The sequence below is a fragment of the Palaemon carinicauda genome, chromosome 12 (assembly GCF_036898095.1).
Source record: "Palaemon carinicauda isolate YSFRI2023 chromosome 12, ASM3689809v2, whole genome shotgun sequence".
Lineage (NCBI taxonomy): Eukaryota > Metazoa > Arthropoda > Malacostraca > Decapoda > Palaemonidae > Palaemon > Palaemon carinicauda.
Genome location: NC_090736.1, coordinates 153,327,081 through 153,348,576, shown reverse-complemented (window position 1 = coordinate 153,348,576; position 21,496 = coordinate 153,327,081). Strand labels below are relative to the sequence as shown.

Here is a 21,496-nt window from a genome sequence, read left to right as displayed (position 1 = left end):
CCCAGGTCACAGACCTAGCCGGCCACCAGACCCCTCTAATCAGATCACGCAAACAAACAGGAGCGTACGTGTGCAAATCTTAAAATGTCAACAAATGAAAAATATCTCAGGAACATAGGATGCCGATATTTTGTTAATTTTTCATGGACTTATCATGTGTCCTGGAGAATAATGTATAGAAAAGAAATGGTTAGTTTTAACGGTGCTACTATAGCGTGAGGTCTACCGCCATATGTCGCCTACCCAGGTGGAGGGTGAGGTCTACCGCCTGACCAGCATCCCAGAGCCCCGCACCTAACCATGGAACATGTGAACTGCCCAAATCCATCAAAAACGTGCCCTGTCCACGGGACCTGCCCATATAAAAGGAAGCAAATGGAGCTCCTAAATCAGTTTTTCCCTTGGCCTAAAAGAGATATCATCGATATCAACATTATACAGTGAACCACCAGCAACAGGAGCACACACACACAGGCAATTGAGCGATCATGGTTGGACGCTAAAACAAAGATTCTGAAGAGATTGAAGCGAGGTGTTGGTTGTCAGCTGATCCAGTCTCATCTTGATTATTTTTGCTGGGAGGTGATGAGAAAAAATTCCAATGATCTATTTGTGTCATTCTTAGAAGATGTACGATGTGTGTATCGCTAGAATAAATGTATGGAAATATATGATAACCTGTTTGATGTACGAAGAGTGTATCGCTAGAATAAATATATGGAAATATATGATAACCTGTTTGATGTACGAAGAGTATATAGCTAGAATAAATGTATGGAAATATATGATAACATGTTTGATGTACGAAGTGTATCGCTTGAATAAATGTATGGAAATATATGATAACATGTTTGATGTACGAAGAGTGTATCGCTTGAATAAATGTATGGAAATATATGATAACATGTTTGATGTACGAAGAGTGTATCGCTTGAATAAATGTATGGAAATATATGATAACGTGTATTTTTACCTTTATTCCTTTTTTTTAATGTAATTAGAAATCCAATTATCTATTTAAGTCATTTCTAAGATATGTTTAAATTAAGTGTTCATTTCTTAAAGAAATGTATGAAATATGTTTTATCTATGAGGGACAAATAATTCAGCGGTAGACCTCACGCTATAGTACTGACGGGAGGTAGATCTCACGCTATAATGTGGTAGACCTCACGCTATAGTAGCACCGTTTTAACATTGCTTATCGATTCCCCATTAAATTTTCCCCAAAAAAACTTGGGTGGATACAAGCTCCACTTGGTAGAAACAAGAAGTATGAGTAGGATACAAGCTACACTAGCACCTGAAAATGTCATCTTGGTGTAAAATGCGATTTACAAAATATTGATTTAACGTTATTGTGACAAAGTGATGGCGGTTGGGAAGCAAAGACAGGACCGAGACTTATTCTTAAGGTAAACTAAGGATACGGCAGTCTAAAGAGGGGGGGCAGATATAAGGTCCCCAAAGTACAAAAGAATACGGCTCCTGAGTTAGGTTAGCTGGGAACCCCAGGTTAGGTTGTTCTTATGTTAGTCTCCCTTTTACTTTTGAAATTTTATAGCAAATCAGCTCCAACAAACTAGAGGCTCCAGATTCCTTTTTACTCTTACCATTCTACATTATATTTGACCAACTTAATAATTGTGCTTTTAGTTAGCCAAGTCCGTGGTCATGGGAAGTCGGGCCTAAACCACAAAGTTAATTAGCCAGCAAATATGGAAAGTAATATACATAAATATAAATGTACCGTCGCATGGGCTGCCAGTAAGCAATCCTATTTTACGGTACCACTTACGTACCACTCAACATTTGTCAAATCTTATATATACGGTGTACCAAATCCAACAGGTAGGGTGGGACATCAAGCTTAAGTACCCGGCCAGTTAATTCCTGTTTCTACACTGATAACGATGCACTGTCATGTAATCATTACAATAAAATATACTTATCTGTACTAAAATCGCTTCATCTCACTTGATTAGAGGCAGCAAGTTCAAATAAAACGAGGGAAACTGCAAAATTTCTGAAGAGTGATGAGCGGATGTAGTTTTTGCAATCAACTCAGGTAGACGACGTAGACGTCAGTGACAGGGTTGCCAGGTTGGCCTTTTTTTTCAGGCCAAAAAACCTCAAGTTTGGCCTTTTTGAAATTGGTTGGCCTTTAGTAACATTATGAAAAAAGTGGGCCTTAAATACTGTATTTTGGGCCTTTTTTTCTACTAATGGGTTGGCCTTTTAAAGCTGCGGTTGATTAGAAGTTGGCCTTTTCTTGTTTAGAAAACCTGGCAACCCTGGTCAGTGATCATAGTGATGCCAGATGGGTTAGTCTAAAATTCCCCAAAACTTAAGATAAAAAATCCCCAAAACAACTTAAAAATCCCCATTTCCACAAATATATTCTCTTCTGTCTTGATCATGTAGGCTTTACTAATGTAGAAATTACTCAATATATTTCATATAAGAGCAAGCAAACTAATTGAAACAATATAAAGGTTTACTCGTCTTTGTTTCTTCATAGAAATTTGTACAGAATATCCCTATCAGACACCCAAAATCCCTAAATCTAGGAATAAATCTCCATACCTGGCAACACTGACGTCTACCAGAGCTTACATGTTCATATAGTAGTTTTTTGCATAGAAAACAGTTGCTCAAAAATATTTTTTATTAAACTGTGGATATAAACATTAGTTACGCATTTTTACCTAGCAAAGATTACAATTTAAATTCATATGATTTTAACTGACATTTAGTATAAATAAAATATTTAGTAGTGATATTACTGCGACGAAGTGACGGATTTCTTCCAGGTGAAGGACCAACGAGTAATGAACAAGTCCATCACCTGTTGTTTGTTGATACTGTTGCTATGGAACAATGAAACGCCTTTTCACTAAAAATGGGGGCAATGACAAAACATTACATTATTTAATTCCTGCTTATCCTTCTGAACTCAATTATTGTTAACCCACATATATACTGTGTGTGCGTGTAAAGTTTTAACGTTTGCACCCAATGCTTTCTATAGAAAGGTTAAAATAAATATGAATGACAATTATATACTCTAATTTCTAAGACGATTACAATATTAGATGTAACGTTGAATTATGTATATTTACCTCATTCGTAATACTGTATTGTAGTTTAAACTTGGAAACTGCCTCGAAATTTACAGGGTACAACATAAATGCGTTTCTAATAGCAACGTATAAGTGCTATGAACTCATTCTTGTGGGATGGCGGTAGCCGCTTTAACTTCCTCAGTCAATTATTCCTTCGAATAATTTACATTATACTTGAAATGCAACAAAATTCAGTTATGTACTGTAGTTCACTATGTGTGTGAACACCGATTACCTATTGAAACCAGCAAAACAAAAATAATTAGTCAGTCACTTTAAACAAGCTTTAAAGTTCATCCTACTTCTTATGACGTCTCGAAGACGTATTTTTTAATAAACAATTATTTGGTAATTAAAATGTATCCCTGTGATAAAATATGTCATTAAAACCTCTTATACTGGACTACTGTCTCTATGTGTTTTGAAGAAAATATATCTTTCTAATTTAATTGAAGTAAAAAAAAATGTTTCCGTACTTCTTCCTTTCTTAGCTAGAGCGTTTGAAGTGACATTATGAAAATTCGGGTAGGTTTTATGAACAGCAACTCATAAATCCCCGGAACTTTCTTTTTGGCGGGATATTCCAGTCCTCTGATTGGCTGTATATTCTCAGTTGTGATTGGTTGCTGCCATTGTTTACAAATTCACTCATACACATCTAACATCGTAGCCAGAATTCAGTCAATTATCCCTTAAAAATAACATTTATTTAGCTGAAGCATTTAAACAAGATCATTTATCTATTGAATTAATAAATTAATAATATTATGAGTTTGTATTCCTAAAAATTGCAATGTTTAAGTGATAATTGATCTACAATAAGAATAGGTACTCTACCTTCCTCTAGTTGAATTCATTCATGAAATACGAGGTTGCATGACGTCACCACAACCACCAATCATAGCAGATGATGAATCAGCCAATGAGACGCCCGACATTTCCCACTAAGGAAAACATAAGGTAAGAGAGTTTCTCTGGCTAAAAAATCAAATTCACAGGAATTCATCTTTTTTTTCAATTTTATACGCACAGTCATTATATTTACGATCTGATTTATTACCAAATGGTTGTTTTGAGTTTGTATCCAGAAAATTTGTAGTTTTTTACGTCCTAATTTATCTGAAATATGTTGAATTCATTCATACATACAGCCATCACACAGCGTTGAGACAACAGATATTTCCTGTTAAATTGCGTAATGAAAAGGGGTCCTTCTCATTTTATGGGTTGCTGTTGGCGAAGGAATCAAATTCACACATTGATGTAATAGATACATTTTATTGAGTTTGATTCCTTAAAAGTTATAATCTCTCTGAAATATGTAAGTTTACTGTTGGTATTAAACCTTACAACGACGTATGTCCTGATAAAGATAATGATTTGGCAATGCCTGTTCAATTATATTATACTTGAAGTATAACAAAATAGAAATTAATGTCATGTAGTACCTTTACTATCTAATTCGATATAATAAATTAGTATCTATCACATGTCACCCAATCAATACCTCACTCAAACCAAGCACAGCTGCAAAATTCATCCTACTCATTATGACGTCACATACTTATTTTCTCAATAATTTGATCACAAATCATCCCCTCTGATAAAATATGTTATAACATCATCCTATAACGAACTGTTTCTATTTATTTTAAAGAAAAACATATCTCTAATTTACATGAAAATAAAAAAAAAAAATATTCCACGTCGTCATAGCTAGAGCGTTTAAATAAGATTTTATGGAAATTTGGGTAGATTTCTCATACAGCAACTCATAAGCATAGGAGTTAGTACTCTAAACGCTCTCTCGGTAGCAAATTCCAGTCCTATGATTGGCTATGCCTTCCTCAGCTGTGATTGGTGGTTGCCTTGTTCACTACAGCTTCACATACAAACACACACACATCTAACATCGTAGCCAGATCACTGGTAAGTATTCCTTTGAATATGATGTATCTATTTACCTTATACCTTTTGATGAGTTTCATTATCTATTTATTAAAAAATAGTGAGCATTTTAAGTTTATTTTCTAATAAAACTGTAATTTTTCAATCATGATTTATTTATAATAAGTATAGGTTTTTCAGCACTACCCAGTTAATTTTCATTCATAACAATACGAATGCATGACGTCACATACAACCACCAATCAGAGCTGAGAGAGAATCAGCCAATGAAAAACTGAGATATTTCCCGCTAAAATGTATAAGATGAGAGGGTTCTTCTGAGTTATGGGCTGCTGTTAGCGATCGAGTTAAATTCACATGATTCGTTTTGTTCAAACGCTTTAGCTAAGGTTTTTTTTATCCTAATTCCTTCATACGTACATACATACATACGTACATATGAGGGTGATATTTAAGTGGATTGAGTAGAATATCTTATTTTTATATCTTTTATATTGAATATCAATCAAATGTTTATCTATTAGACTTTTTCTTTAGTAATCACACTTTCTTAAGCGTGAGAAACACAAGAAATATGATTTTTTTTTTATGTATTTTTTCCAACCATTATTATTTCTATCATAGTCATTATCATTTTGAATATTTTGCGATATAAAGTTGAGAATTTTGAGTTTATATTTATTGATTTTATAAAAGAAAAAAAAAACAAGTCAATAAGCTCACAAAGAATACAACATAGTAAATGGCAATGTATATGCTATGCATAGACCTGAATTTCCTCTTTGTATGTTTGTATTGTTATACACATTAAAATAATGTCTAAATACCGAATACGGAAGAAGTGGTCTAATCAGAAAAGATGCATATTTGGAATTTTATTTTGCCAGGGATGAGGTTTTTTTTCCCTATATAAACTGGAGTCATTGAACTTTAGAAATCAAAACAGCATCCGCATTTTCAGTCTTTAACACCCAAATTTCTCAACCTAACCTAATAAAATGCATGTCTCCTTAACAAACTATTGATTGACAAATAGGTTGCATATTCATTTCCTGATGTCGGGATAAAGTCACCAAGGACTGCAGCCGAACATTAATGGACCCCACCATTGGTATTTCAAAGGGATTTTGACATATGAAAAATCTATTTTTGGGCTCGAGCCAAGTCGTCCTGATGGAAGGTCCTTCCAGCAGCTTCCTACTGTATAATATTTCTGCGAGTGATATTACAAGAGAATTACCGTTAGGCATCACAGGGTTCTAATCCCCCGAACGACTATCCTAAGATATCGTGTATAATTGAACAATGTGGACAAGTGCACAGAATATGAGCATCACATGACTGACTTCACGCTAGTCTCATTAGTTCGTCCACAAAAAAAAAAAAAAAAAATACTATAGGGGTACATTTATGCTTGTAGACTAATTATTATTATTATTATCACTTGCTAAGCTACGACCCTAGTTGGAAAAGCAGGATACTATAAGCCCAGGGGCTCCAACAAGGAAAATAGCTCAGTGAGGAAAGGAAAAAAGGAAAATATTTTAAGAAGAGTAACAACATTAAAATAGATATCTCCCATATAAGCTATAAAAACTTTAACAAAACAAGAGGAAGAGAAATAAGATAGAAGAGTGTGCTCAAGTGTACCCTCAAGCAGGAGAACTCTAACTCAAGACAGTGGAAGACCATGGTGCAGAGATTATGGCACTACCCAAGACTAGAGAACAATGGCTTGATTTTGGAGTGACCTCCTAAAAGAGCTGCTTACCATAGCTAAAGAGTCTCCTCTACCCTTTCCAAGAGAAGAGTAGCCACTGAACAATCACAGTGCAGAAGTTAACCCCTTGAGTGAAGAAGAATTGTTCGTGAACTGATTTGAATTTTTATGCTTGTACATGTATACAGTAGTGGTTTTCTCGGACAGTATTCAGAATTACTTGTAAACCGAAGTATTACTGTGTATCATGTTGTATTGGATTCCCTGTTTTATACTTGACAGGAAAGCCCTTTGGAAACACATAAATAAAGAGGATAAATGAATCAAAATCTATAAATGATATTTATTTTTGTTCACTGCACTCTTTCTATGTATATATATATATTTTCATGTATATATGTATGGTGAATGTTTTACTATATACTGTATATTGAACATCGCAGACTTAATATTAATTACAAAACCTATATCAACACTTAAATCCTATAATCATCTCTCATATATTTACATATTGCATTATGTATCATCATGAAGGAAAGACAGGCCCTCCTTCCTGCAGTCATACTGCCTTGACTAAAATGAGACCTTAAAGCATGTCATTCTTCCTTAAATGAATTCTCACTATATAAAACATATTTGTGCACTCAGGATGCGTGGACACAATACAGGACATAAGAGCACTATAAAATACGATACACTGTAAAGTGGCCTATAACTGCAATGCACTCACAAGACCATGAAGTACGGCAAGCAATGGGCATTACAAATACATATCTTAAGTGTAGTAAAAATCTAAAAGATACCATGAATCATGTAAAATATCATACAAACTAATATCAATATAAAATCACAGAAAATAACAGTGACATGTTGGCCACAATATACTCAAGGCCTCGATCGAACACAGTACTGTGGAATGAAATGCCTAATGGCATTACAACCACTAACATCATCCACTAACTTTTTGCAAAAACACTAGGCCCTGAATATTCAAATGACTCTTCCATGAATTAACAATGGGAAAAAAGACATTATCCTGGTCACAGTAAGAAATATCGACAATCAATAAAAAAAAATAAACTTACATAAAAAATCTACCATCATGGGTAGCTCAAGTTACTCTATGGATGGAAACAGAATTCACAAAAACTTGCCAAATGGCAAAATTTACATGAAAGGTTTAAGCTTCTAGAACTTATTTCATATGAAGAATGCAATTACTATACAGGGCTTTACCTTAACACCAATTACTGAAGATAGTAATATTTCAGAACAGAGTACTAAATTCAAACCAACACACAAGATGACCTATTGTCCTGGTACCAAGTGAAGTTGATACCCCCATTTTGATCATCTGCGAGAACATTTGGAAACAACATTTCGTGTTCAAATCTTTGCATTAACTAAAATTAATAAAGCTCAATTACCACAATATAGTCAACTATTCACTTTAAAATGGAAGATAACGATAGTAAAAATTGAGGACTAACAGTTGGATTTGAGTTTCTACTTCCAAACACTGTTACCCTCAGCTTAAGCTCAATTCCATTAACCTGACTTTAGTAGAATATGGACACAAAATATTTATCATTTCTTCACACTTTAATAAATTAGGTGCAGCACATTTAAAAGCTGCAACTGCATAAAGCTTCTATAGCGTCACATTCCGTGTAATATTCCTTTAACCCTAACTCCATTACTCTCTGTCTTATTTTTAAGATATCCCTTTGGTCTCTTCCATTCTAGCTGTTCAATTCCTCTGGCGTCTTCCCCACATTTTCATCCTACATAAAAGAACAAATATTTCTGTCTCTTCCCATAAGGGTTTAAGCATTTATGTGGTTTTTACAAAACTTTCATACAACATAACTTCCAAAATGGTACTGTAATTCAGTCTTTTTTAAACACTGAAGCATTAAACACATGCAAAGTATATACACATTGCAGTAATGTAATGTACATAGTAATTTCAATGAAGGCATAATCTTCACATAAGCATAAAAATGTTTGTAGGTTTCCATAACATTTACATTTTTTCTGATTACATATTCAATACTACAATATGCAAAATATGGCAACACAGCATGACCTATACCATAAAGTGCATTTAATTAACTAGGTAACACCAAAATGGGAGAAATCAGTCACGTAATTACACCTGTAAATCACTACAGCCTGAGGAGAATATGGAATCTTTATCAACCGAAAAGATAAACGACACTGAAAATGTAATTTTGATACTTCCACAATAAACGTTTCAAGTCATAGGCAATGCTAGGTATCCATTCATACTCTACATCACTTGCAAAATTATAAATATCTCCTTCTTAATTCAGGCTCCAACATCACATTTCAACACCTGAAATATCAGTAAAGTAGTTTATATCATAAAAGGAATCGATAAGTTGTCACAAAAGCCACTACTAAAACGAGTCTTAGTAACCTCATTTATATCTCAATAGTGATTACAATTTTCTGAGATAATGAAAGATGATCTTTATTATATTCATTGAAAGAATAACTCATGTATTGCCCATAAGGAAAGTTATCAAGGGGTATAAGCATAGAAATCAATAAAACTTTGTAGCCCACTACTGTATTGCAAATTTTACCAGATCAAGATATATAGAAGACGATTAAATATCATTATCATTGTATCTCACAAAAGTGGACAGGGTATGTTTGGGTGCAGCCATTTTGACTCTCGCCATTTGGGTACCAAATCCATTATGGCACCATCTCATGAGGTGTCAGATGTTTCGAATACCATGTATACAAATCAACTTAAAAACCAATCTATGCATCTATAACAGAACACTTTTCTTCCCCAGAAGTAATGCAAAATAAAAGACAAAAATAAAACCCAATCTGAAACAATTATTTCAACGAGCTGAGTGCAGTGTTGTAAGTTAATCATTCACTAATATCAAATTATGCATTACCATATATGTACACTAGGGTTCACTACTTTACATAACATTAATTAAAGGTTTGAGTTAAAATCTATTAATTATTGCCTTTTCTTTTGTAACTACAAGAAAGATTGATAAATACAGTACTGTATTTGGATATGCTGGCGACCAAATACTGAAAGGGTTTCTAAGATAACTCAACTGGCTTGAAGATACTCATGTTGCCACCAAAAGAGATGATGGAATGATAGAAGAGCTCACTGAAATGTTCATCTTTATCAAAGAACATCAAATTGAGAAGACCATGAACATACTGTATTCACTTTTGAGCCGGCTATTCGTTGATTGTACTATAAAACTGCCAATTCAATTTCCATAAAAAATAGAAAAGATAAAAGTATTGGATATATGTTTGTTGGGTATGAACCAATGCAGAAAAGATGTCCAAAAATACATGCTAAGACACATGCGGTCGAGTACCTTAGGAGTCTCGTTCTTAATTACCGAGTTAAGAATTGAACGAAGCTGCATTAATTTTTAGCAATTACCAGTTTTAAGTTTTTATAAACAAAGGTAAATTACTGATTTAAGACTCCTTTCAACCGTATGTATACGGTACTTTAATGGTAAATTACTGTAATATAGCTCAATGACCTGGCACTAAAATGCCTAGTGTCTGAGCAGCAGCGCTAAGAACGCTATGCTATAATCTCATTGGAAGCAAGAGTAGTGGGGGGTTAGGTGGCTTGAAAACTTTGGATTAGTGGCACTCCCAAACAAAGTAGAAATAGAAATCCCAATACTAGTGTGATGCTTTTGTTTAAGATTATAAAGTGTCATTAGTGACACAATGAAAAAAAAAAAACCACAATGAACAACTACATTTGAAACTTAGGCACAACTTAAAATATTCTGAATCAAATATTTTGCTATTTAACAGAATCATTGTGATAGGGATTGGCAGGTGGGTAGCAGCATGGAGGTCCCTCATGTAAGGTTGCATAACAATGAGGTAATTTTTTTTAGTTTTATCACGACTCTGAGGTCATGTAGTTGGCACTTCTGAGCTAAAAACAATTTACTTTTCAAAGTCACAAATGGAAATAAACATGATTTTTACACTAAAATTTATTTTTAACAAGCATACTTTTAAATAGAAAGTGCTATTAACTAGAAGTGCCAACTTGGTGACCTCCACATAAAACAATAAAATTTTCTCTCCTGCCACCATTTCCTTTCCTCCCTCCAAGAGATTGTCACCCTGCCAACCACCTCCATGGGGGAAAACGGAGGTGGCAAACCCAGGAAATTAGGTACAGTATGAACAAAGAATAAGATTCGAATGGCTATCATGTAACTTAGACACTTCTAAATTCCATTGCAAATTATGTGATTATAAATATAAACCACAATATTAGTGTACAGTACTGCTTTTGTCTGAGATAATATAGTGTGCTTGGTGGAAACCATTGAGAATCTCACACATTTACACACACAGTAACATTAATGCTGAACTAGCATAATATTTGAGAGAGAGTTAGTACAGCACACCTTCCACAAATTAAATTTTTAGATGCTGAAAAAGAAGTAACTTTAGAAACCTATTAAAATGATATTCATATATGAGGAAATGTGGTTTAACAATGTAAGTTTGAACTGTTTACTAACAATGTTATTTCACTGACACTTCTGAAAGCAGAAACAAAGAATTTTCATATAGTACATTAAAACGAAATTGTTAATTCACCCAATGAACTATTTATAACTTTTATCATGCAGTTCACCAAATGAAATGTTGAATTCATAAGTATTAGTAGTCATAAGGTAAGAAATTAGTCTATAGTACAGTATTCATTACCCTAAAATAAAATAAAAAGATCTTACAAAAAATACTTCACGCAAGTTATGAGGAAACTACTAACACACAACTTTATTCATGTAGATGAGTAACCTCTACATTCTTACTTGGTATAAAGTCTGTCCACAATCGAATTCTGTACAGCCAGAGACTATTCCTTTAGAAAATTTCACATGTAACAATAAAATCATGAATTGAACACTCGAGCAATATATTGGCATATTCGGTAGCTAGGTATCATCACTTCATATTTAGCGTAAGCTACAGAAATAAGTTTCCCATAACGTGGTCACTTTCTCATTAATAAAGTAGAGCTTCTTTTAGCAAGGGGTTTGTATTACGCCTTTCACTTTCTTTACACAATTTTTCTAAAACTGAAAATTATACAATATAGAGTCAAAGAAATCAAAAGTTGCAATTAAATATCAACACAAAGAAAATGTAATAATAAAGTACAGTACTTATGTAATATGGATTCTAAAAATCAATTACTGTACTGTATTCGTAATGTTTCCTATTATGTACAATGATCCTGTTGGAAAACACAATCCAATGTCTACTTTGGAATTTCCTGTCTATGGATATGTCATGGGACATTTGGTAAACCTTTTAATCATATGAAAAACAAAATTAAATATTTAAATATAATTAAAGGTTACATAACACTGATCTGTCTACAAGCTAAAGAAAGTACCAGCTAAAGAGAGAACTAGTGTGAATGATTTTTGCATACAGCAGTATTGAAAGGGGACATTTATTTCCTGACTACTTATGTCTGACAAACAACCACAGTTATAAAACCTATTTCAGTTACACACTTTGAGCCACTACTAAATGAGAACATCAAAATCAATATTTCAGACCGACTTATGTGCGTGATATTGCATAGAGCTACATATAATCAAAAGTGATTGCTCCCTGTGCAAGACCAGAATTTCCTATTGAAACCACATTTATGACACCTGATGTGATGATTTCCTTTAATGTGTAAGTCAAGGTGCATTTATGTAATACTCAGGCATCTAATCTAACCATAGGTAAAAATTTAGTGCTCAGTAAGTAACCAATTATTCCTAGTAACATTTAACCTTTCTCGACACAGTGTCTGCCTGGTAGGTGCAGTAGTAAGTGAGGGACAAAACACTTAATGTACTACACCAAGGGTTGTGCTCTTGAATACAGTTCAAAAATGAAAAATAACAGTATTGTGTGACCAAATGAAAGTATCGTTTTGCATAAATGAGACTTCAGAGCTTAAAAGTTCTCGCTATCCTTTCCAATGCAGTACATGATATAGGCTATAGTTACTACACACTAGAAAAGTAAGAACCTAAATTTATTAGCATTTTAACTTGTTTCAATGCAAATATCATCTTGAGAATTTTCATTGATAAATACTCTGTAGTGCTAATATCTTATAAATCTCTGTGTTTTCAGTAACTGTTTTGTTTACAACACGGTACCTTTCAGCTATTGAAAATCTTCAAGGCAGCAAATCTGGTAGTGGAAAAACCAGTAATGAACAATTCATCCCTTTAACTATCATAGCTAAACAAAATTATAATGCAAATAAATTTTTCTACACAGCAAACTTTTTCAAAGTTCTTGTAACATGAATTTTCTATCACAGAGCACAATAACATCAAGATTAAGCAATCCTTTTAATAACAACTCTCTCCTTAGAGTATTACCAGTAACTCCTCTTACTCTATAATGACTTCTGAAGATGTCCAGTACATAATTTACAATACTTTCAAGGCATAAATAACTCCAGTGAAGTATCATTAATATGTCCAATGTATATAAATTTTCTCCATTTCTTTTTTTATTACTTTAAAGAATTCAAGTGAAGGCCATATGGACACTGGCTTTCTGTAACCGATTTCAATTGTTGTTTTCTCAGCTGCAAATATAGCCTTACTTTTATACAGCCTCTACTGTACTGTAGTAGCATTCAGTGTCAATGATCTTTAACAGTTATTATTATTTTGTTGCTTGCCGCAACAATTCTGCAAAACAGATGTAAAACAATACAATAAATATATGTTAAAAACAGAGTTTCTGCTCTGATTCTACACTTAGCAATGGGAATTACAAACTGAAATTGTTATCACCTACAAAGTTTGCATGTAAAATGACTGTCATGAGCTTTGAGTATTTCCTTTTTCTTATTTTCACAATGGCCACCATTCAAATTTATCCATTGTAAAGATAATATTTATCATAAAAGCTAAAAGACTTAACATTATTTGTGATATTTTCTTCCTACACTTCTCTTCCATTTTCTATGCCGTACAAAGTCATACAAATTTAGCCCCTTTTACAAAAGAAAACTGAAACATCAGTGTCTTTGATAAGCACACACCTTAGGTCTTCCAGAAACTGTTAAGAACACATCTTGATCTCCATTTCTTTAAGTTCAATTAACAATATTTTGACAAAGATGTTACAATAATTAATCATGCATAAACAAATTTATATAATTCATACCTACTTGTTACCTGGAAATCATAATGCTTCAGTACAATTACTGACAACACTGAGCAAGAATAAAAAAAGAAAAGATAATACAAAATGGAAATTGGTTAACCTGCTACTGTACTGTACAATGCTTGATTAAAAAATCTTTCAGAAAATGCTGTATTAAAGTATGAACATACTTAAGTTAAAAATGAAGGAAATATTTAAAAAGGATTATGAAATCATTGAATGGACGCAATACAGTATCATATGTTTCTAATATTGTGATCATTAGGAAGGACAAAGAGCAGTCAAAGCTTTTTCATTGAATGACTGAACAACACCAGATAATCAAAAGTAGTGTACTACTGTATATGATCACTATCAGTTCCCAGTAAATCTTAAAACCCATGAAAAAAAATGATACATACCAGAACAAATGAATACCTTGGTATAAAACTGAAGATAGAGCCAACCACTAATCAATAATTGTGACAATTGATTCTTAATCTAAAATAATTCCCATGAAAAAAGAATACTACTTTATACAGTAAAGTAATGTTTAGGAAAATCAGAACATAAACATGAAAAAGAAATAACCAACTAATGATCAGTAATTGTAAAAAACTAATTCTCATCAACTCTAACCAATGCCCAAGACGAAAGAATTCTTAAAGCTAAAAATCTTACAAAAAGTAATCTGGACAGATGAGATTATCATACTGAAAAGTCAGTACAAAGTGGATGGATTGCATTTCTCCAAGCTAAAAAAAAAGCAAAGTAAATTATACTCCACAATCATATAAAATACAAATACATATGGCTTTTAATTCAAAATCCCCTTCATATAACTTTCTGTAACACATGGACACCAAACCTTGAGTTTCCAATGTTTAAATATGGAAGTGTTTCTCAAATGACTGTCTTCCAAACTTTAAGCTCCTAAAATGTGCATTGTAGGACATTTATAAATATTTTCGGCAATAAAAAAGTAACTAAACAAAAACCAATAACCTCAGTTCTTAGAAAATCTAAAATAATAACAGTAATCTTATTCTATAACGAGTAATGAAAACATCTATACCAAATACACAACCATTGCAACTGAAAAATATTCAACTCACTTACAATCAATGAAATAATTCTGATGGATACAGAGTGAAACATTCTTAATAGAAAGCCACCTAGTTCTCAGAGCCTTACAATCATTATCACAATACAGTAAGCTACATTGCTTTCTTTCTTATAAATTTCTTCTGTTCCCCTTCAGTCCAATCCCACCTAGCTTTCCAGCTTCATTAACATCATATTTTAACAACTCCTTGAGGACCATGACAGGAGCCTAGAAATAACTTGGTGATGTAGGTTAGTTGCCAGCAACTAAAAGTCCTGTCACATCCCAATACATATCAAAGGAAATTATGTTAAATGATAATTTATATAATACTGCTCCTGCAGAGTTTCCTTAAGATTTTTATTTTAGTTATAAAGAAAAAAACAAGACTGAAAGATTGAAAACATAGGACCTTATAAGCTTTTGACTATCATACTAAACTGTTCAACTACGATATATGCAACCATTAAAGAAAAGAAAACAATATAATATTTTCCCACCAATACTCCTCAACAACTTCAGTATCCATATTGTCTATTAAAGTTTCATTAGTGCTGTTTGAATAATTGGAAATGATGTATAGTAACTTCAATGGTAATGATCAATTAAAAAGAACATCCATTAAATTTATACTCATTTGGCTGGAAGCATACAATATATTAGAAACAAGATAATTTAAAAGATGAAAATGGTCAAGTTTATACTCACATGATGCTCATATTGCTTTGTCCCTGAAGCCAACTCAACACCGACATTAGTCCCAAAACTAAAAAAAAGTTTCTGTTCTTTCCTTCATGACGTCACGCTTCTGTCCAAGGCGACCCCTAGTGACTAACTGCAACTCATGGTAAAAGGCCTGGTCTAACCTACCTGGTCAGTCTTCAAGTCACAATTAATATCCTATTTGCTTGATTTCATTAGTCAGTGGGTAGGAGGGTGGGCAGGTATACAAACATCTAGTGCATATGAAAATAACATATTACTAAAATTCAATCATTTTTATGAGTCTCACTTGATGTTCATATTGCCGAGATACACATTCTGAAGGAGGTGGGTCATCAAGGAATGAGATAAAATTTAAGGTCCTATGAAATGAATGGATATGAATGTGTTGAGGTGGTTTGGCCATGTTGAGAGAATGGAAAATTACTGTCTGCTAAAGAAAGTGATGAATGCAAGAGTTGATGGGAGAAGTACGAGAGGAAGGCCAAGGTTTGGGTGGATGGATGGTGTGAAGAAAGCTCTGGGTGATAGGAGGATAGATGTGAGAGAGGCAAGAGAGCGTGCTAGAAATAGGAATGAATGGCGAGCGATTGTGACGCAGTTCCGGTAGGCCCTGCTGCTTCCTCCGGTGCCTTAGATGACCGCGGAGGTAGCAGCAGTAGGGGACTCAGCAGTATGAAGCTTCATCTGTGGTGGAAATGTGGGAGGTTGGGCTGTGGCACCCTAGCAGTACCAGCTGAACTCGGCTGAGTCCCTGGTTAGGCTGGAGGAACGTAGAAAGTAGAGGTCCCCTTTTTGTTTTGTTTCTTGTTGTTGTCGGCTACCCCCCAAAATTGGGGGAAGTGCCTTTGGTATATGTATGTATGAAATACTTATTTAGGCAACACAAACACCTGTTATAGTCTAGTTCATCAGTACCAAACCATTACAACTTAGGTTATAAATTCATGCTCCAGATTATGTTCCTAAATACCTCTAAGAGTATCTAAATTCACCTATTAATAAAAGTAAAGGAACCTAACCTTTATAAAATCACACAGCCAGCTTCTACTTAGCCCCTGAAGCCCAGTAATCTTGATAAGAGAACCAGGAACATCAGGATAATGTTAGCGAATACCGATTGGTACGCCCTGAGCTGCAGCTAAAACGATTCCTAAAGAAGGATTCTTACAAAATTTCAGTAATATAGCTGCACTTCTAATATTAAGCAATCTAACCTTCAAGTCTTCTCAACTTGAATGCAACTCCTTAAAACCTCCATGACCAATCTAATAACCAAAAAGATATAGCATTTAGACATAGGAATATAAGCAAAACTTCCTACAAACATGAAAACAAAACATTTTCTCAAAGACGAGTGCACTACTCTCATAGACATACAAACCAATTCTAGAAGACTACCCAATAATAGGTGAATTAAAACTACAAAAAACACTCGGTTTGCTGCATAGGTGATTCCAAGCAACCACTATTAAAGAAGTATTGTAATCATATAGTTAGTATGTGGTTGATAATGAGTGCCTTGGTATATCCCTTATTTTCTACTTTAATTCTTGGTTACTTTAATTCAAAAACACAAATGCCTGGATAAAGCAGCATAAAGGGGGTTAAACACTGCTAATTCAAGAAAGGTCAAAGACTGACCAGTTAGGTGAGACCAGGCCTTGACTTCCCATTAGACACTGATGTCACCATGGTGGGCAGGAGATGAGGCTTCTTGAAGGGAAGAGTGAAAATATTCGGGGGACTAACATCGTTGTTGAGTTGGCTTTTGGGATAAAACAATATGAACATCAGGGGAGATTCATAAAAATATTACAAGCTCTATGTTAAAAGATAACATTCAAACTTGAAGTTAAAAGAATCCAATTGCAATATGACTTGATAGTTTTAACATAGAAATAATGATCAATATCTTGTAACAACGCATTGTATATTGAAATATAAAAACTTAAATCCTCAAAATACCTGCGATAATATTGACCACGAGCGAGGAACTTCCCTCATTGCATTATGTGAAAAAAAAATGGGCATTGAACCTAAAGTGCCCCAATTATAAATCCCATGTAAGTAGACGATGCCATAAAAATGACTGATGCATATCTAGTAAAAAAAATATTGAATGGAATTAGATGGATGGAAATAGGATTGTCCAAGAAATAGAAAACTCATGAATCAAGCAGGATTCTTTCAAAACTAGGTAAGTCAGATAGGTCCCTTATAACCAATCATTTGAAAGTCAATAGATGGTACATTAATCTGGTTCCTTCTTAATTTCACTTTCTCTTTGACAATGTATACTGCATATAATACACGAGGAATAATTCTCTCAAAGCATGCATTTAACATACTGTAGTTAGAACCAGAATGCAACAAGAAAATAAAAAAAATTTAATACAGTAATAAAATTTGTTTTTGAGGGCTTCCAAATAAATAAGCCACCAAAATATTTATTTTCTTGACAGTTGCATAACACAAACCAAATTGAAAAAAAAATATCAGTGCATTATATGGACCCCGTATGAGTATCATCAAATGACTTTACGGGCTGCCTAACGCGCAAGAGCCCGTGTCATGCCACAGGCATGTCAATCTGCCCGAACGAACATTAAATGACTGACCAATACTGGTATGCATTAAATGTGTATTTCTTCCTCTTGAGTTTTTAATGTTTGATAGAATATTACTGTTCCTGATTAAGTAATACAATAAACAGTATCTGAATTTGTTAAAAATAAAAAGCATATTTTTCATGAGATTATACAATATTTTTCCTAGTTTGGCTTACTTTACAAAACTTCAAAACTTCCTTATACTGTAAAATATTGTATCGACTTCTCTACTGACATCATCTCATGTCATTATCATTCTTAAACAAAGATAGATTCTCATGAATTCTCACTCTTCTCTCCATCTCATTTAAACCACGTCACCTACAAATACTTTGTCTTGATGTACTGTATATAATTCTTGTTTGTAGGAGTTACTATGCTATGCATAGTTGTATTTGATTACACATACATATGTATGAATTGTGTATTAAGATGCATAAATAATTTCAAGTGTAACTCACTGTAATGCTAGTAAAAATTAACTCACAAGTCAGTTTAAGATTTTGTTCATTAAATCAATTGTGATCAGATGAGATACTCAACTATGAATTAATCTTCCTCTTTAGTAAATTGGTCAATGCATTCCTGAATTTCACAAATATCAGAACCAGATATTTTAAACATCATAAACATTGATTATTTTATGGCAAATTTTCCCTTTACTGTACAAGGTAAGATGCATTGTACATTCTAACTACTGTCTTGTTTTTGTGTATTTTACACACTTTATCTTGTCTTGTGCCCTGTGCACATTTTGTCTCAACCAACTCCCATTTGGCCAAGGTCTTCATATGAGTCTTTCTGCTTTCCCTTGCCCTGTTACTTCCTTGTCTACTACTTATCTTTGCATCACAAACCAAATCATCACCAAGTCATAGCTTTTTCACAATACTGTACAGTACTGTAATTACAAATTTAATTGTAAAATAACATTAGAACAAAAAAGGTCTAATGTATGGTATGGTATACATGTTACTCAGAACATGCTGCTGAACAATTACTATTTACTGTATAGGTATTGTATAGTACAAATGAAGCTGAAGCTTTTATAATAAAAATTATGTAATATTGAATATTTCAATAGCATTAATTGCTGTATATACCCCTTTTAAAAAACTATCTTTTAGGTGGATGAAACTGGCATTGGAAATGTACAATACCATTGTTGCAATCTTTGAATTATTACTACGGTGCACTGGAAACTATAATACAGTACTGTACTAGAGTATACTTCAATAAGCTAAATCCCCAAAATAATCCAAGACAATGGCTATAAACATCAAAAGTGATAAAAAAGTGTGTACAAAAAGGAAGCAACATTTCACGCATATCAAAATTATCAGTAACAGCTAATGCAATGGATTTCTTATATTGCATTTCTGACAAAAATTGTTCAAGTACTGCATATTTCTTGATGTAAATCCCATGGATAATATGTTCAACTTCCACTTCACAGTTATCAGATAAATTCATCGACTAGTAGAATATGAATACAAAATACTTGATTCCTTTTATCCCCAGACACCATCTCCTATTATTGGTTCCATTTGGTTTACAGCACAAAAGCATTATCACTTAAAACAGCCATTAAAAAGTACATCCCACCTGACAACAAAATTTTGAAAAGTTAGGCAATGGATAGATACATTCAAGACTCAGAATGCCAGAATGCCTCTGTAGTTCTTTTACCAACATTTCTCACTTTTGATAAAGAAATTTATCAAGAATTTCCATCCTCATAAGAAACATATCATATCCAAGAATTTGCTTTCTACTATCACATTTGTTCTATGCCTTACAAGGCTCCTCTCCACTGTTTTAGAAACATATCCTGAGAAAGCAAATGATACCTGTCACACAGAAGTAACCGTTTAAAATACGGGAAAGTTGCAGAGAGTAAGCATCATTTATAAGCAATAACATTACCTTGAGTAATCTGGACTAACGGTCATATGGCATAAGTTCATTATTAACCCCTTGCAAACCCAAATTATCATCACCTTTGGCTATCACAACCAGTTGCATACACAGTACTTAAAGATGGAAATACTTGAGAAACTCCTGAGGCGTAATGGATATGTATATTATATCCGGCTTTATTTCTTCCAGTTGCTGGTCTTCTTCGAGGGTGGTGCTCGGGCCGGTGTCTGTACGGCAAGGGTGTCCATAAGACTCCCAAAACATACAGCTGCAATTTCTGCATAGGCAAAGCTTCTCTGCATACTCTTCTCTTAGTCCATATGTTCTGTTAAAATAAATTTTTAATTACAAAATGTAAATACATTCAAAATTTGTCAGGACTACAGCAGTTATTCAACTGTTTAGTCTAAAAATTATTCGGCAATAGACTTGACTATCTAGCACTAGAAAGGTTTATAATAATTTTAGTTAACATTATTTGTAAAACTATTGACCAAACAAAATATTTCATTTAATGATTAAAGGTTCATTAAAAGGCTCTTTTATAGGCCTCTAAACTAATTGCTCTAGTTGAAAGATTTCATATGTCTAACCTAATATCTTTTGTTTTCTGGTACAGTACATTCTAAACCTTGGATTTGATATGAACCTAAAATCAATACAGAATTATGAAATCACAATAAGATACTGTCTAATTCATCACAGCTAGTAAATAAAAAAAGCAATGACATCACTATAAAATACTGTCTATTTTTCATATCCTATATTTCTATCTTGTAATTGGGCTAAATTCATAAAATTGTTACATTATCATTCCATGATTTGGATCTCACTTTCAGATTCTCATCTTTGAAAGTATTCTTATTTCTAACACTCATGCTGTGGATCTTGGATAAAAAAATGAAAAATGTCTCACCTTCTAAGTCTGTCATATATCTGTTTCCAATTTTTCTGAACTTGCAATTCTCTGTGCATCTGGATAACCTGTTCTATCTGCGCAGGTGTCCAGTGGAATCGACATAACTGCCTCCATATGGTCTTTTCTTCGCTCACTTTGGCCATGACGCTGTAAGCTTCGCTTGCACTCTTCAAATAAAGTAATATTTCAGTATATGCTCTAGATATCGATATATGGGTCTTACAC

At 33.5% G+C, this 21,496-nt stretch overlaps 3 protein-coding genes across 3 annotated transcripts in view; 1 reads left to right on the top strand and 2 right to left on the bottom strand.

The window, feature by feature from the left end:
• Positions 1–2,074, bottom strand: part of LOC137650449 (argininosuccinate lyase-like) — an 87,309-nt gene extending 85,235 nt beyond the window's left edge. The window contains exon 1 of the mRNA XM_068383675.1: positions 1,978–2,074. The gene's annotated coding sequence lies outside the window, so the exon portion shown is untranslated. The remainder of the gene's footprint in view (positions 1–1,977) is intronic.
• The window catches only part of LOC137651338 (F-box only protein 32-like), a 203,417-nt gene that overhangs the window by 112,622 nt on the left and 69,299 nt on the right, over positions 1–21,496 (top strand). The gene's annotated exons all lie outside the window — the stretch shown is intronic.
• Positions 16,708–21,496, bottom strand: part of LOC137650448 (F-box only protein 25-like) — a 28,369-nt gene continuing 23,580 nt past the window's right edge. The window contains exons 6-7 of the mRNA XM_068383674.1: positions 21,269–21,438; positions 16,708–20,677 (exon numbers count right to left, since the gene is read on the bottom strand). Of these exons, the coding sequence (XP_068239775.1) occupies positions 20,467–20,677; positions 21,269–21,438 (381 nt within the window). The 3' untranslated portion in view covers positions 16,708–20,466. The remainder of the gene's footprint in view (positions 20,678–21,268; positions 21,439–21,496) is intronic.